The following is a 19,228-nucleotide window of genomic DNA, read 5'->3' as shown; positions in this document are numbered from 1 at the left end:
CAGGGCGCCAGTACATTGTTATATTTCTGTAAAAATTTTGAAAAATAAATTACAAAATCACAACCAAACACATGATATAATCGAAAATTCTTTGTTTCATTTTTTGAAGTGATATATTCTTTTTGTTCTTTATAATACTTTTTTTTTTCAGTATAAAATATTTATGACAGCCAGTATTTGTACGACTGAAATATAACAAAAAGGTTTTACAATAATTGTAATAATTATGTTCAAGTACGAGTTATATAAATATCATTATATTATTAAATAATAATTATATATTTAATACCTGCTTAAACAAAATCAAAATTTAAATTTGATATTGATGTGATTTTTTGAAAATAATTGAATCTGTGTGAACATTTTGATTAAGAAAAAAAATACAGTCTGAAATAATATAAGCCTTGACGGTAACTTAAGAAATTGTCTTTTAAACGCGTACAGAGTGGTAACATAAAACGTTCATTTATTACCATTAAAATATAGGTTAATGGGATCTCAGACCCAAGCATTAAGAAAGTAGGTATTAATAATACGATTCCATTTATACTAACCCGACCTTTTCATGGTATGAATAAGGATTAATATTCCATGTCAAGAAGTAGCGTAAGTTGAGTTAAAAATACGCCCTCGGAAACATTCGTGAGCTTCCGCACCAGTACGCGGCCGCCCGCCCTCCGAGATGCGTACGCGCTTGGGCGGAAAGAACCGGCATTCATTAAAACAACAATACTGTCTCAATATTAAACAATCTATTTGCAAGTATTAAGTATCATTTCATTAAAATAGTATAATTTTGTGCTGTCTATTTTGTTTCGATTAACACGATTTAGTTATTTGTGTAATGCAAGTGTCCGAGCGTGCCTAGGAATGTATTAGTGCCTATTATCGAGTGAACGTGCGAAAATTTCAAATAACAATTTCATGCCAAGCATACATTTGTAACAGAAGTGATACAAAAATAATAGGAATTAAGACGTTTCTGCGTCCACAAAACGAACAAAATATGCATTCCGTTATGAGCCCTTTCATCTCAGATACGACTGAGACACGTGTGTTTATTTTCATTTTAAAATAGAGACCAGTCACCATCCGCAATTCTTACGATGGCATCAGTGAAAGAAAGTAATGACCCCACTGATAAGCAAACAGAAGATGATCGAGCGAACAAAACCGATCGAAAAGAATCAAAGGATCTATCAGAACTTCCACCGATTGGTACATCTCTGCATAAGAGACGAAGAGGAGAACCTCCTGCTACTTTGTCAGTAAAAACAGGACAATCACCGTCCGACCCTGAGGGATCTTCCCCTTGCACTGCTGGACCTACACCAGAAGAAACTTGGGGCATCCCAGATGGATATACAGCGGATGCTGAAGCGCTGTGTGATAGTATGCTCCAAAGACTTAAAGACCGAGAGGATCCGCTTTCAAAACGAGGCAAGGATTTGGCGTCACGTACGAAGGATACATTAGAAAGTTTGGATCAACTCGACAAATTGCTAGAAATTCTGGACCAGTTCGTTACATTGAAAGAACATAACTCAAGACTTTTGCGGAGACTTCGAGACGTAAATCACCTTAAGCGTCTACACAACGCTCATAAAAAAATTGACCAGGAAAATGAGTTACTAAAAAATGAAACGAAAGAAATTGAACTAATCAATGAAGCATTAGATGCTGAGCTCGAATGTGAATATGGGCAGGTTATCTTCGATTCAATGATGGCTGGTGGTAGAAGTATGAAAAGAACTGGGTCCAGGTGGAAAGGTCATTCTAGATTCGGAGGGTCGTTATTAAGGAAACAGAGGTCAAGATCAGCAGGTGGGGAGGAAAGTGATGCGTCCCCGGGAACGCCTCTAAGAAGGAGATCTGATGGAATATTCGCAAAAGAAGTCGATAAGTCAAAAGTTTCAAACTGGACAAGAGTAAAAGCAGCTTTCAAGTAAGGTTCTTATTTAAAATATTTTAAGCATTAATTTGTTTCTAATGTAAATCAACGTGAGCTACTAATTTATAAAGATACCAACATTGTTTGTTTGGATTTAATGAAATTCTTGAACATCAACCCGTAGAAGAAGAATCTTAGCAGGATATTCAATTCAAATTAATGTATACATTAATTGAGTTCAGTTAATTTCATACGACCTTCACTTTTATGCCGTGCGGTGTCGGCCGAGTAGAATAGCACCACCCCCTTTCTTCCCGCGGGAGTCGTAAAAGGCGACCGAGGGATAAACCTGGCTCAAAATCATCAGGGTCCTGGAGAAGGAAAACTTCATTTGGAACCCGGGATGGGGTCTCCGTCAAGCATTCGTGGTATGGCTCTAAAATGCGAAAGACTCCTGCAGCCGAACTGGCTCCACACGTATCGACTCGTCGTTCCTGTGGGCCTAGCCAGTGAGGTCGAGAGGGTGGTGCAGAGCTTAGGCAACTCTGTGTTTTCCTGAAAAGTTTCATAGGCGACACAGTGTCTGTCTCACACTGTCTAAATCGTCTGCAATAGACGGACTAAGGCCAATGATGATGACTTTGCTGTAGGGTTTCCAATAACAAATTCTCTTTTTGAACATTTTTTAAACCTGATATTATCTTCTCATATGTATCATATTTTTTTTCTTTTAATATATGTATGTATTTTTTTTTTACTGATCTGGTGAAATAAAATTTCATTGTGAACTACTTAGAGTCACATTGTCAGAGGTGCTTGGTCAGTCTTCTTGTTGTCAGTAAACATAATTGCTCCAATTTTATTGTAACGTTTGAGGATTTGGTAATGGAATTTTACTTTAGTGAACCGTAATTTAAAATTTTAAAATACGATATATTTTATCTTAACATACATATTAGTAAGTTTATATAAGTTAAGTTGATAAGGAAAGAGATTATATTATCAATTTTGATTCAGAATTATTTCGGCAAAGATTGTGTATTGCGAGAATTGAAGAGAATAACACAGATAAAATATGAACGATGAAAATCAAAGGTTTATTGATATAAAGACTTTTTTTTTAATGTCACTAGTTCGGCAAACAAGCGTACGGCTCACCGGATGGTAAGCGATTACCGTAGCTTATAGACAGCTGCAACACCAGAAGCATCGCAAGCGCGTTGCCGACCCAATCCCCAATCCCCCCAGGAGCTAGCAGGACTAGTTTTGTCATTTCCAAGGTATAATTAAAATCTATGAAATAGATCGTGACTTATCGTTACATAGTATAGAACAGTCGCTTCCCGATGTCTGTAAGCCTAGATATTTAAAACTACGCAACGAATTTTAATGCTGTTTTCTTTAGTAAATAGAGTGATTCTAGAGAAAGGTTTATATGTATCATACATGCATAATATAGTAGAGGAACACTGATAGTTTTTGCAAGCTTGCGAAGCCGGGGTGGTTCACTAGTTTATTCATAAAAACACTTATTTCTTATTAAATCAATTGAGTTTCAATTTTATCGTAAAGTTTTACGTACCTACATAAAAAAAATGGTATTTTTTCACCTATTTTAATAACGATAGATAACATTACGATCGAATTGAAAGTAAATGCAACCTAATCCAAAGTATAACCTCAGTTATTTCGAATTAATGTATATTTTTAATTCCAAATATTGCAAAATGGCGAAAATTCGTAAAAAACTAATTAATATTCAAACATTCAACAATAAAATCAATAATCTAACAAAATAGTGAATAATTTTTCTACCATGAGTGAAGATCGTTATCAGGCGTCTATGATATAAAATGGTACTAACAGCTTGATGTGAAATGACAGCTCTGCGGATACTCTGGGGAAATCCACAAGAACATACACCCAGATCAGAGTCAAGACGGAAACGCACCCATGATCGCCGCTGTTATAACGACTCACCATTATACCAGAATAGTAGGGTCAAAAAAAACGAAAAATACTTTTTGAACTTTTTTTATTCTTTAGCAAATAGATATAATAATAATATTAATAATTATAATGTAGTCTTTTTCTACTTTGAAGGAGAACGGGTAAAACTTAATCCCGCCAAACTAGACACGACTTTTACTATGCCAAAAAACCATATGTTATCTGTTAAAAGCCTACGTTAAAAGTTTTCTAGAGCAAAATTCAAAATTGGTAAAATGTTTTGATTGTTATTACCCATGCTTATATATTTATTTGCATTGTACAGAATTGCTTTTGCTAATCTCTAATCTATACAAATAAATAAAATTGGAGTGTCAGTTTGTAATATTAAAATAATCGCTTTTAACAAAATGAATATATAATGGTTACATATACAAAATAACATTTTTTTACAATTTTTGTCTGTGTGTCTGTCTGTTTGTTCCGGCTAATTTCTATAACGGCTGGACCGATTTTGACGGGACTATCAATGGCAGATAGCTGATGTAATAAGGAGTAACTTAGGCTACTTTTATTTTAGAAATATATTTATTTAACTGCGAGCTGAACAATAACTTTATTGTTAAATTCCACGCAGACGAAGTCACGGGTACAGCTAGTCTATACAAATAATGTCAAATAAAGTACAACCAAAGCCACTGGCTGTAAATGTTAATAATAAATGTTATAAATGAAACATACGTATTCTTTACAATCCTTTTGGTAAGCTCATTTGATATGGATAAGCCAGGAAGATTTTCTCAGAGCTGCATCATATCATTCTCGTAAACGATTTAAAATTCTTGATGTACGTTAAGAGAGTTTATAAATTCGTTTTGTAATTCGCAAGCATAAAGTTAAATTAATACCCAAAGCAGCAGCTTATATCTATATATATTATAGCCTAATAACACCGGGAAACAAGAAAACTGTTATGCACCTTTTGCCAGACCCATTTAAGGCTATGTATTTTAATGAATCAAATACAAAATCATCGTATCGACATACGTAACTCTAGGTCAAAGGTACAGAGCGCTTTTTTTGTGGACCTGTGTAGTTAAAAAAGTAGTTAGGGGTCATTAAATTATTACGTAACACCGAAGGGGATTGGGGGATCTATGTTTTTCTTATTTTTGATGACAAGGGGATGTAGATGGTGGTTACGTCAGTAATATTTATTTATTATTTCTGAATACATTAAAAATATATACCAATGTTTATATGAGTATAGGGGGAGAGGGTAGGATTTTGCTGACATTCAACTGTTGACTTTCTGTTGTTGACTTTCTGACAAGAGGGGGGTTAAAAATTACTAAAATTCTGCTTACGTAATACTTGAATGACCCCTTATACCGTGAAGACGCTTCTCATCGATTGCTAATCTACAATATTTGTTGAAATAGTCATATAATAATTATTTAACCAACCATGCCAAATGACGCGCGTTGGCTCAACAGTCATAGCACTGGTTTGCGGCAGCTGCGCGGGCGTTTACATTAAAGAGGATTACGGGTTTAAGGGAAAACAAAAACAAACCTGTTGTGGCTGTTGCGCTGGCGGTTGCGGGTTCGATCCCCGCACATGACAAACATTTGTATTGGCCATACAGATTTTTGCCGTGGTCTGGGTATTAGTACAATCCTTGTGGGTCTTCCCACCGTCCCTTTGTCCCGGTTGTTATCATGTACACCTGATGACGATCGTTACTCATATATCCGCCAACCCGCATTGGAGCACATGGGGAAGAGGCCTATGCCCAGCAGTAGGATATAACAGGCTGAAACGACAGCTTCTACCCCTGGATAATTGTAAGATAAAAGTGAAGAAAAGGAAAAAGTAATAATAAATAGTAGTAATCTCTATATATATAAAAGCGAAAGGTCACTCACTCATCACGAAATCTCCGAAACTATAACACCTACAAACTTGAAATTTGGCAGGTAGGCTCCTTATAAGACGTAGGCATCCGCTAAGAACGGATTTTACGAAACTCGACCCCTAAGGGGGTAAAACGGGGGTTGGAAGTTTGTATGAAAGTCCTAAGTTTTTTGAAGTAAGAGACTTGAAATTTAAAATGTAAGCTCTATAGATGGTTAGAAGGTGTCAAAATAATGTTGCTTTAGAGATCAACTCCCTTTTGGGGTTAAAACGGGGTTAGGTAGGTTGACTCGCTCATCATGAAATCTCCGAAACTAAACTTGAAATTTGGCAGGTAGGTTCCTTATAGAGCGTAGACATTCGCTAACAACGGATTTTACGAAACTCGACCCCTAAAGGGATAAAACGGGGGTTGGAAGTTTGTATGAAAGTCCTATGTTTTTGAAGTAAGAGACTTGAAATTTAAAATGTAAGCTCTATAGATGGTTAGAAGGTGTCAAAATAATGTTGCTTTAGAGATCAACTCCCTTTTGGGGTTAAAACGGGGTTAGGTAGGTTGACTCGCTCATCATGAAATCTCCGAAACTAAACTTGAAATTTGGCAGGTAGGTTCCTTATAGAGCGTAGACATTCGCTAACAACGGATTTTACGAAACTCGACCCCTAAAGGGATAAAACGGGGGTTGGAAGTTTGTATGAAAGTCCTATGTTTTTGAAGTAAGAGACTTGAAATTTAAAATGTAAGCTCTATAGATGGTTAGAAGGTGTCAAAATAATGTTGCTTTAGAGATCAACTCCCTTTTGGGGTTAAAATGGGGTTAGGTAGGTTGACTCGCTCATCACGAAATCTCCGAAACTATAACACCTACAAACTTGAAATTTGGCAGGTAGGCTCCTTACAGGTCATAGACATCCATTAAGAACAGATTTTACGAAACTCGACCCCTAAGGGGATAAAACGGGGGTTGGAAGTTTGTATGAAAGTCCCATGTTTTTGAAGTAAGAAACTTTAAATTTAAAACGTATGCTCTTTAGATGGTGAGAAGGTGTCCAAATAATGTATCTTTAGAAATCCCTTTCTTTTTGGGGTTAAAATGGTAGGTTGACTTACTCATCACAAAATCTCCGAAATTATAACAGTTACAAACTTAAAATAGGCAAGTAGGTTCCTTATAGGACGTAGACATTCGCTAAGAACGAATTTTATGCAACTCGACCCCTAAGGGGATGAAACGGGGGTTGGAAGTTTCTATGAAAGTCCTATGTTTTTGAAGTAAGAAACTTGAAATTTAAAATGTGTGCTCTATAGATGGTGAGGAGGTGTCCAAATAATGCATCGTAATCTATAAATATAAAAGAGAAAGATCACTGACTCACTCATCACGAGAACTCAAAAACAGCTGGATGGTCCATTCATCCAGGATGGACAAAGATGAAATTTGGCAGGGAGGTAGATTATAATTAGTAGACGTCCACCAAGAACGGATTTTGCGATATTCCACCGCTTAGGGGTTTAATTGGGGTTGATAGTTTGTATGAAACATATACAGCGGGGTCGGTTTAAAGCAAAATAACCGCGTTGCAACCCTATGTGTCCAAGAAACATTTATGTATATTGATCACTTATAACTTTTAACTGAGGTAGGGCACAGCAGGAATTTCCTGCTCAAAATATGGAGCAGCCCAACTGGGGTAGTACCTCGACCTTACAGAAGATCACAGCATAATAATACTGTTTTCAAGCAGTATTGTGTTCCTGTTGGTGAGTAAGGTGACCAAAGCTCCTGGGGGGATTGGGGATTGGGTCGGCAACGCGCTTGCGATGCTTCTGGTGTTGCAGGTGTCTATAAGCTACGGTAATCGCTTATCATCAGGTGAGCCGTACGCAGTAGTACAAAAAAATATACTTTTTTACAATATCTAACCTTTACGTTACTAGAATACTTTTTATTTACCCCTGTCGTCACGGAGTCACGAAGGAGCGTGCGTTACGCTATTCTGTGGCATATAGTTACATAGAACCATATTAAAAACTAAATTACATGCAGTATATTTAAACATATTTACACTACAATACTATATTATTACTACATTATTTCGTACCACAATTCTGACGAATTCAACAAACCATTTTGTTAAACGCGACGCGCTTCACGCGCACGTAGTCGCGGGCAACAGTTAGTGTATTATAAAACAAAGTCCCCAAAAATGTATGTGATCGATTCCCTCAAAATCTACGGAACGGATTTTCATGCGGTTTCATCAATGGAGAGAGGGCTTCAAGAGGAAGGCTTATAGAACGGCTAAGCCGATTATGATGAGAGTTTCACTGGAAGTTTGCCGGGAAAAACAACGCGGGCGAAGCCGCGGGCACAGCTAGTCTATAATATAAAAATGAGTCGCTGAATGTGTTGCTAAGCGCAAAACTCGAGAACGGTTGGACCGATTTCGCTAATTCTTTTTTTAAAATGTTCCTTTACGAGGATGGTTGTTACGGAGAGAAAAATTCTAAAAAAAAAATTTAAATTTCCTGAAAAAGTCTAAAAACAACACTTTTCTATACTCCCATACAAAAGATTTGTGATAATACTTAAAAGTCAATTTGAACTTTATTACCATACGATAAAGTTTGTGTTAGGCGATACGAAGTTCGCCGGGTCAGCTAGTTATATATATAAGTAAATTAAGTTAGCATAACTTTAAATTTTGGTCGGTGGACTCACGTAGGATTAAAAATACTAAGCTTAGTTTAATTAGTCTCTAAGTTGCATATGTAGGTGCCAAGGTATCGAGAGTAACAAACAAATAATTGGAATAACAAGAGCATGCGCATTATAAGCCCGTGGATATATATTGTTATAAAAAAATAAAAAAAAAAAAAAAAAAAAAAAAAACAGGCTGAAACGTAATCTTCTATCCATCCAATAAGTATCTCAAAGATAATTTTTTTCAGGTGGGAAAAAGCACAATGGCCACCAACTACGATAGGCGGAGCAGCGGCTGTCGCAGCAGGTGCCATGGTGGGAGCCGTGGCCCTCGCCGGCTCCAGCCCGGGGACCCTCCCTAACCCGGAACCAAGGGACTCGGCTAGCTTGACTCCTGGCAGCGCGATATCACTGACACCGAACTCTTCGTGTGAAGAATTAAGGATGGAACCAGGTTTTTATGAGATTTCTTTTTTAGTTTTGCTATTAAATTATCAAATGTTTGTGCCCCCGAATGCTTCAGAACTTACTTAAACCCCAGTTGCTATGAAAGTCTTTAGACATCCGTTACTCATAGTAGGGAAGTTGTAAGCTAGCCTGGCGGCGAGGTAAGTGTATCAAGTTTCAGCCCTTTGCCGATATGAAGGAAAGACCTTTGAATAGCAGTGAAACGCTTACAAACTGAGTCAGCACTTAGTTTTCATAGTGAGCGTAAAAGCTAAAGTAAAATAATTGTGTTTGCTACAAACGTAAAAAAAAATCAATTACATAAGTAATACAACGTAGGCAGACGAAAAAATAGCCAAGTAAATACGCGTTATCAAAGATTACTCAAAAAGTTGTAATTAGATCTCGATGAAATTTAAATTTGACCACATTTAAAATCATCGAAATCGGTACACCCAGTAAAAAGTTATGCGGTATAAATACAACGTAGGTCGACGAAAAAATAGTCAAGTAAAAACGCATTATTAGATATAACTCGATAAGTGGTTGTTAGATCTCAAATAAATTTAAATGGGACCAAATGACACGCACCACCTTTCGATTATTATTATTTTGTTGAAATCGGAAAAAAAAATACATTCGAAATGAGAACCTCCTCCTTTTTTGGAAGTCGGTTAAAAAACCAGAAAATAAATATAAGGCACTAATGCCACTCAAAATCAAGTTAATAAATCATTCTTATCAATATGTCAATAAAGATAGTTTTATAGAGATACTCATAGCCAGAGTTAGTGCTTAAAAGATCAATGTAGACCGTATAATAAAGTATTCTATTTTTGTAACAAGAATGTGTATGCGTGTGCGCATGGTATCGTGTTCACGATGTTGCACATGTAAAATATGTGTCTCCCATATAAAAGTATTTTGGAAGACGCATCCAAGCAGCTTTGTTTCCATTTTCTTTTTTCTAATAAATCTTTTCATTTATACATATTATTGGGAAGAACCAACAATCACATGAATTATAGAAATATTGTGACCTTTTAAAGTTTTTAATAGGGAATTTGATACGCCTTAGTTTTTAGGAGATCATGCAAATTAGAACTATTACTAGATGAAGTATTTTATAAATAGACTGTAGAGTGAGGTGTTTACAGTTTCAGATATACGCCGAAGAAGCTGTATTCGGAATGAGGACCATGACAATTATTTACAAGCACCGACTCAGGTAAGAATTAGTTTCTAACTCTCGATGTTAATGCGTTGGTACACTGCTTGCAGAACTTCTATGATTGATTGGCTGTTTTGTTAATGGATTGCTATGTGGTTACGGCAATAAAGAATATAGTCACCCCCTCTCTTCGTGTGGGTGTCGTAAGAGGCGACTAAGGGATGACACAGTTCTACTACCACTTTGGAATTCAAAAAGCGGACCGATGGCGGGATAAGCATCCAACTGGTTTCCGTTGGCTTTAAAATACAAAGGCTGAAAACGGGCAGCAGCGTCTTTGGTGCGACAAAGTCAGCCCTGCGGTCACCAACCCGCCTGCCCAGCGTGGTGACTATGGGCAACACACGTGAGTTCACGCCAAATTTGACGTGAACTTGTGGAAGCCTATGTCCAGCAGTGAACTACGATAGGCTGAAGTGTGAGTGTGTGTCTGTGTGTGTGTGTGTGTGTGTTGTTAATGGTCCTGGCTTAGATCCACATTCAAGACAAACTGTTTGTATAGTAAGAGATTGTGGATCACCAACTCAGAATTTTAGACAAATTTGGTCTTGCTAGCATGTTAACTACTACGTCAACCCCCCCAGTCCAGTAAGCTCTAGCCAATAATCAACAGTTTTTTACATTAGCAAATAAAATAATATATAGCTAATTTGTAACAAGGTTACGGTTATTTTAAGTAAACTCCGTTAAATCAGGATGACAGTTCAACTTCTCCTTCGCCTAATAAACTACACAAAAGTCCATGGATCAAAATGCGTGATATCATCCAACCTCGTCGTGAATCGCTGAAGAAGAAGACCAGAGCACTAAAAGGTTCTCCAGATGTGGTTCCTTCTAGAAGAAGGTCTTTGAGCGACGGTGGTGACAGTGACGCTCCGCCTGCTCTTACCTTGACTATACCTTCATCTGAAGAACTAGGTAATATTTATATTGTATGTTAATATTTAAACTACCATATTTGCTTATTTTAGCGTTTTCCTGTATTTGTATAATTTCGCCATATGTAGGTATTTGTTCTTTTGTCTGATTACGATACCCGTTTTAAAGGAAATGGCATTAGGGTATTAGTTTTACAAATTAGCAACAAAGTCGGTGAACTTATGCTTGTTCTATATCTCTCTGAGAAAACACGTTGATTTTATCACTTGTAGCAAATAGTCTTTTATCGTATCGAAGAACATAATGACCTTCCAACGTTATTCTATCTCTAAGAAAAAAATGGCGCCACTAGTTAAGGATTCCATACAAAATGAAAATATGCATTAAATGAAAAATATGGCTAAAAATGACTTATTTAAAAAGCGTAATGGAGCTCAATTACAAATAAGAATATCTTTTAATTTAGAATCAGAAGGCTCCCACCCAGCACTTCGGAAGCAGCGATCATTGGAACTCGGGGCACGACCACCTCAACATCGACCGCCACGTGATTCTAAGTGGACCAGAGTTAAGAGAGCGTTCCTCACCTCCGCCTCAGCTTCGGTGCCATCAAGTCCTAACCGTCACTCGGCTTTCTTTACGGATGGGGGTAAGTAGAATGTCCTTTTTTTCAAAAAAATTTGGAAGAGTTTGTCATATTATATGAGTTAACCTGAGTTACTTTCATTAAAAAATAGTACAGGTTTTATAGAAATACGACGTCTAGAGGTCGTAGAGGTGTAGAGATAGTATAACCATATAAAAAATTATAACTACGTAATTTTTTTCTTACACGTAAAAACAACACAGACGAAACCATGCGATTTAGCTAGTTCTAATACAAGTAGTTGAAAACAAAGTACTACTTTGAATCCAATATTATTATACAAACAAATGTTAACTGTATTTCATATTACGGAGAGAACTATAATATTCATTGATTACTAATATCGGAGCCAAGGTCCTCGATGACGCGGAGTTTAGCAATCGTTTACTGATATTCGGAGGCACTTAAACCGCGTATGAGTAATGTTGCGAGAATACAAACTCACAAACAAACGGCAAGAGTATGTTATGATAATATTAAGAAATTGCATTGAAGACTAGAATTCGATAAATTCAAAATGGAATTCCGTAAATCATTCGGATTTAATTATGGATTTTCCTTCCTTCTCTGAATATTAAGCTACTGGTAAAGAGCAAATTCATCAAGCCTATAAGGTGTCCAAACCTTAGAGGAGTGTTAGATATGACACACTTTCCTCTTCAATGTTGGCGTAAAATACCCTACCAAAAGCAACGACACATTATGAGTTGGGAGAATCGCAAATATAAACACACAGACGTGTGACCAATGGAGAGTCACGACCACTGTCTATCTATTTAGACTATATTTGTTTTGATTTTGCTATTCTAAATCAACTTTTCACTATACAATGCCTATAAAATTTTATCAAATTATTTACCACATAATAAAAATATGTAGTTAAGTTTTTATTATTATTATTTATTATTTAAAACTTAAATTGGGTAAAGAGGACAGATGAAGCTTGTGAAAGCTTGTAATTGGGTTGTTTTCGTAAAACACGTAACAGTCGACTATATACGTCGGCGAACGTTACAATGCAAATAAAATGTTTGGCATGCGGCGTTTCCGTTTTTCAAGTATTATTCAGTGAAGCAATAAAATAACTGTTTACCTTACAGTACAATAATATGTCTTGAAATTCCAAGATCTATGGAGAAATAGTTTTTGGGAAAATTGAGCAATAAAAATAAGATAAGGAAAATAATAACACTCTATGGCTTATGCGGTATAACTGAGGTAGGGCACAGCAGGAATTTCCTGCTCAAAATCTGGAGCAGCCCGACTGGGGTCGACCTTACAGAACCTCGACCTTACAGAAGATCACAGCTAAATAATACTGTTTTCAAGCAGTATTGTGTTCCTCTTAGTGAGTAAGGTGACCAGAGCTCCTGGGAGGATTGGGGATTGGGTCGGCAACGCGCTTGCGATGCTTCTGGTGTTACAGCCGTCTATAAGCTACGGTAATCTCTTACCATCAGGTGAGCCGTACCCTTGTTTGCCGACCTAGTGATATAAAAAAATTATAATATTATTATTATTAGTACTTACTTTTATAATTGTTTTTGAAAATAGTTTTTATCCATTAAACAGATAAGTGAAGATCGTGTCTAGTTCGGATTTTAGAACAAACGTCATTGCGTTGCACTTTTGTGCTCCATACTTCTGACGCTGACTCTTTGATTCGAGCCATTAGAATAGTAGTTTAATTCAATTAAGATATGATATGGACGTTAAATTTGTGTGATTTACTTGAAACTTATCCTCACAGCGATGATATTAGAAACTTAAATATACATGGTGATACAAATATACACTTACCATTATATTTTAATTTAAGTATTACTTCTAATCTAAATTAAATAACAAGCACCTGGGTGACCGAGCTTAGCTCGGTATTTTTAGTAAATCGTAGTTTTTTAGAAATAATATTTAAATACGGATTACATATTTTTAAAATATGAATAATATTTTTTTATCGACAATAATAAAAAAATATAAACAAATATAAAAAATCAAAAATAAAAATAATTAAAAAAATAATAAAGATAAAATATGAAAAATATTTTTCGATTTTAGCCATATAATAACAAAAAATAAAAACTGGCTATTTAAATAAAAAATAGCGAGTGCAATTAGAAAAAAGAAGGAAAAAATAATAATCGATCTGAAAATTTGAAGATTTGAACCGTAGCCTTTACGGTCGGTCGCGATCGGGCGATTTCCCACCTGAGCTATTACAACTTTATTAACAAGTGCGAAATTTACCTTCGTATTCTAACGATATTGTAGCCATTTTTTTACTGTCTAAAAACTGGGACAAAACGACATTTTCTAAAAAATTAATTCTAGCTAGATTTATTTATCTCCCCCGAAATCCCCTGCATACTAAATTTCATGAAAATCGTTGGAGCCGTTTCCGAGATTCAGATTCTATATATATACAAGAATTGCTCGTTTAATATTATAAGATTTTGATTCTACAAAATGTAAAGTTACCTTTAAAAAATAAATTGTAACCAATTAAAATAGCCATTCCAATTAATAGTAATAATAATAACTATAAATTTTCAGTGGGCCGTGTTAAATATCTATATGTATGTCCGGAAAAGCTCTTGTGAGTTTTCGTGGCAGACTTATGTATGTGTTAAGTATGTGTTTTTTTTTTTTGTATTTTTGAACAAATAAAAAAATGTGAATAATTTTGAATATAATATTTAAATTTATTTATTTATTTAGAAAACTAACAGCTTATGCATACGATTGTTATCATAAAGCATACAACAAAAAATATAGCTAATAACAGGTTTCCCTAAAGTTAAGAAATTGGTATTATGGAGATATCGTTGACCAAATAGAAAAAGGAAACAACAGTCACAATCAGTACATTCCGATACACAAAAAATGATTATGAGAATTTTGATGTTGAGACACAGTTAACTAAACACTTAGCAATACACATACATAAATAACATAGTAAAAGAGGCATATATAAATAACTACACATCATACATATACAGATTCATAATATATACTTATATTTTAACCGACTTCCAAAAAAGGAGGAGGTTCTCAATTCGACTGTATTTTCTTTATGTATGTTACATCAGAACTTTTGACCGTGTGGACCGATTTCGACATTTTTTTTTTAATCGAAAGGTGGTGTGTGTCAATTGGTCCCATTTAAATTTATTTGAGATCTAACAACTACTTTTCGAGTTATATCGCTTTTTTCGTCGACCTACGTTGTATGGTTACGTTATTATGTGGTACGGTAAGGTGTGGGTGTGGTACGGTATTATGGGTACGTTAGTTATGTGGTATACCACATAACTTTTTACTGGATGTACCGATTTTGATAATTCTTTTTTTGTTGGAAAGGAGATATCACTAGCTTAATACCATAATAGAAAAATGACAGGAAACCAGGATTTGATGATGGGATCTCAGAGAAATCGAGAAAAACTCTCGAAAGTCCGCATAACTTTTTACTGGGTGTACCGATTTTGATAATTTTTAATTTAATCAAAAGCTGATGTTTATCATGTGGTCAAATTTAAATTTTATCGAGATCTGATAACTACTTTTTGAGTAATCTTTGATAACGCGTAGTTACTTGACTATTTTTTCGTCGATCTACGTTGTATTACTTGTCGATGTAATTGAAGTCGGTTTTTTTTCGTTTGCGAGCAAACACAATTATTAATATAATATAACAGTAAATATAAGTAATTTATTCTTCAAGATGTTATTCTAAACTCTTAAGTGTTGTGAGTAAAGTCACGATTAATCATAACATTCATTTCCTGTTATTAAACTGTTTCCGGTTCGATGGGGATGTGACGTTTGATTTGGCGGTTGTTTTACTTGTTTTAAAATAAAATGAACACGAGTTTCAGTGGCTATTTCCACACACTCACAAACTCTTGCCTGTATTCATTTACAAAGTTTCGTCGTTTACTTTTGGGTCACAAACTATTTCAATTAAAATCATCCTCTCAATATAATTTCATTTCATTACTCTACTTAATTACTCAGATTATTCCATCCAAAAAAAGCTTAAGCTTTAGATAGATTGTGTCCGTTTGGATATCTATCCAACGTCTGAACTTGACTAGCGCAATTTTCGTCCCAAAAAAAAATAGGAGAATGGCTGCAGTATCCACTGCAAGTTGGCGATTATTAAATGCCGGCTTTAGGTATTGTATGAAGTACGATCTAGGAACCCACAAGGACATACTCTTAGACCAGAAAGAAATATTTATACAAATAAAAATATCTGCTCAAACAGCAATCGAGTCACCGAAATTTATCGAAACCTCTCCAAAATACCAAAGACACCGAAACTCGACCACCGAAGAAGATTCACACCGTTACACTCAAACGACTGCTGTTATATTTGTATGTCACAGTATTATAATATTAGATCAAGTTATTACTGCCAAAGTTATTACTACTGGGAATGCAATATGCCTAGAAAGTAAACTCAAAAGGAATCTAAATATACATCTTTTAAAATAAATTTCTCTCTTTATTTTAGGAATTACTTTTTAAATTGCATGCTAAGTCCAATGCAATTTAGACGCATCCGCAATAAAGAAACTTCGTGTCACTTGTGAAAAATATGGACAAAAGACTTTATGTACGCAGCAACAAATATTTACAACCAAGTGAGAATTTTTTTCGACAAAAGAAATCAGATTTTTCGCCGCTAGGAATATTTTGTATTGAAAAATTAAATTATCGTTTTTATTATTTTCGGTACTTAATACTTGTTTCTCAACGTTTAAACCTTCTCAGAACTTCCACAAATATTTCACGATCAAAATAAGCCAAATCGGTCCAACTATTCTCGAGTTTTAGTGAGACAAACGAACAGCAATTGATTTATATAAATTAAGCTGTGCCCGCGTCGTCATCCACGCGGAATTTAAAAAAAATATTGTTCAGTTTACAGAGTTACAAAACAAATAAATTTCTAAAATAAAAGTAGCCTAAGTTACTCCTTATTACATCAGCTATCTGCCAGTGAAAGTACCGTCAAAATCGGTCTAGCACAAATTAGCCGGAACAAACAGACAGACATAAATCGTAAAAAAAGTATTTTGCTTTCTGTACTGTGTGTAAATCCATACGCATTGAGTAAAAAGCGGTTATTTTAATATTACAAACAGACACTCCAATTTTATTTATTTAAATAGTATATAGATTTAACGTAAACGTAATCCTACAAAACTTTACCAGACCAGATGATCGCAGTCCACCTTTTAAAATGTAGCAATATTTGAATCAAATGTACTTTTTCTATCTCTTTTTGCTTTAAAAAGAGAGAAATATTTTTTGTAATATAAGACCGTAATAATTTATAAAATTTACACGTAAAGAGAGTGTTTTGCTCAAGAGCCACGCTTTTGCTAGACCTAGCTGATGTACATGGTACTAAATTCACTCAGAACATGCAATTTTTGAATCTGCAACCATCAGATTCGATACTCGTATTCTATCAACAGTACGTCTCGGCTCTATGATTAATAGTCGTAACAAATTAATTACAAGTAAAAGATTAACAAACTGACAAATAACATTTTTAAATGTTATCCGGTGGGACATTAATGTAGCTATCAAATGAGACCAATTTTACAGTCTGTGATCATCAATTTTTTCATCCCAGACAGATCTAATTTACAGAACTAACAAAGGTGAACGTCCTGACGTATTGCAGCCTATATAATTTATCTCCAACACTTGGCAAACTTCCAACTCGATGGGCATTAACTGGCGGACATATTAGCGAGAACTTTTTGGGTTTTTGGGCTTCCACGAACACATCCGTTTAGGTAATATAAGATGTGTCATAAATTTTTAACGAATATCGTTGGGTTATATTTTATTTTCTTTTGAAGACATTTTAAGAAAACAATAAAGTACACGAAGTATGTGAGGTAATAACTTATTTGGGTTTATCATTTCAAACATTGCATTACATTGTGATGAACATAAGTTACTGGAGACCACTTTGTGCGTAATTTATTAAATATTGCACTGGGCGACTTTCATGCGTTTAATATGTTGACACCTAAAATTAATTCACCTCATTTTTCCTTCTTCGTTGAAAGCTATCTCTTACCTTATAATTGTATAAATATTTCTCTTATTAATGTTGACAGCTTCGAGGATCAGACTTGAATGTAATTTTGATAGATATCTAATTGAATTTATGTATAGGCAATCTGCTACTATCTACTACTAGCTTCAATTTCCACCGTATTTTCTTTCATTCAAACTGTTTTTCTGCATGTTTACGTGGTATTTAGCTGCAACTGCTTATATTCCGGATTCTTTGATTATAAAATCTAATATTAAGAATAGTTGGTGTCAGCAAAAAACTTTATAATGTCAGTAAACTAGCTTAAAACATTACTTTCTGTAGCACTATTGAAGATTCGACAAACAATAGAATATCTGTGCCATTTCTAATAAATTAAAAAGAAGAAATAAACAGTAACACTATCAAAGAGAAGTGCCCAATACTAAAACGTTAAATCAACACTTCGTACTTAAGGAAAATCAAAGAAATTAATCATAAGCCGTCATCCATTAACGGCTGCTGCGGAACGAACATAAGATTAACCAAACAGAAAGTGTAATGTAAACAAGACGGACGTTATCTTCTCTATCGTAAACACACGGACGTTTCGTAAGCTGACCTCTTTCTGAATTAAACTAGTTGTTGGCTTCAGCTTTGGCCGCATTCGTAACAACGCAACGGTAACAATATCAGAGCGCAACCCACATGTTCACTGATCCATCCCCACTAATGACATCTTCAATCAGATGAGAAGAGTAAGTATCATTCAACACATGCCAAACAATAAACTGGCATCCGAAATTGTTTTATCAAGTTGGATATTACTGTTCTTTGACAACCATTTTCAAAAATAGATGAACCATTCCGTGTCGATTGGAATCGTAGAGCTAGCTAGGACTGTGTTCCCTTAAGTTTAACTGATTCTAAATCCCCAAACAGATATCCCTTCAATAATTTTAAGGTATTTATGATAATGTTCACATGTTTGTTTTGCTTTTTCCGCGTACAGACACGACCCAGTTACATATAAGTTATATCTACGGCGAGAAAAATAAATTAGGTTATTTCAATAAAGCTAATATTAACACTGGTGTTGTTAATATTGTTGACTGACATCACTGGTTATAGATAGACAGCAAGGCCGACCAATAAAAACAAAATTCACTTAAATTCTCAACAAAAAAATTTTAGTCGTATTAACTAGCTAATCAAATCTATTAGAAACTACGAAAGCTCAAGTCACTCAAATCAACTACTCGAGATCTCAAATGCAGTAAAATCGAATTAGCTCGCAAACAAAATAGTTCGGTTGGAAAATCTTCAATATCTTCAAAGGTACCTTTTTTAACGTGGGGAAAATCCATCATGGATACCCCCCGGCGCGGGGGCGCTATAGGGTTATGTCAGACTCCGACTGACTAAAAAACCACCACGTGTGAGCAGTCGTCCGCCTGGGTGGAGCGAGATGGGGTCGCGCTAGCATTCGCCACCTCAA

The 19,228-nt window shown here is 35.2% G+C and overlaps 1 protein-coding gene across 1 annotated transcript in view; it reads left to right on the top strand.

Annotated features, from left to right (window-relative positions):
- The first annotated feature begins 1,106 nt into the window (after positions 1 to 1,106).
- Positions 1,107 to 19,228, top strand: part of LOC123657956 — a 65,503-nt gene continuing 47,381 nt past the window's right edge. The window contains exons 1-5 of the mRNA XM_045593435.1: positions 1,107 to 1,945; positions 8,712 to 8,925; positions 10,085 to 10,138; positions 10,837 to 11,059; positions 11,487 to 11,669. Coding sequence (XP_045449391.1) covers positions 1,107 to 1,945; positions 8,712 to 8,925; positions 10,085 to 10,138; positions 10,837 to 11,059; positions 11,487 to 11,669 — 1,513 coding nt within the window. The remainder of the gene's footprint in view (positions 1,946 to 8,711; positions 8,926 to 10,084; positions 10,139 to 10,836; positions 11,060 to 11,486; positions 11,670 to 19,228) is intronic.

This window comes from Melitaea cinxia, chromosome 11 (assembly GCF_905220565.1).
Source record: "Melitaea cinxia chromosome 11, ilMelCinx1.1, whole genome shotgun sequence".
NCBI lineage: Eukaryota > Metazoa > Arthropoda > Insecta > Lepidoptera > Nymphalidae > Melitaea > Melitaea cinxia.
Note: the sequence above shows the minus strand (reverse complement) of the source record. Positions and strands in the feature narration are given on the sequence as shown.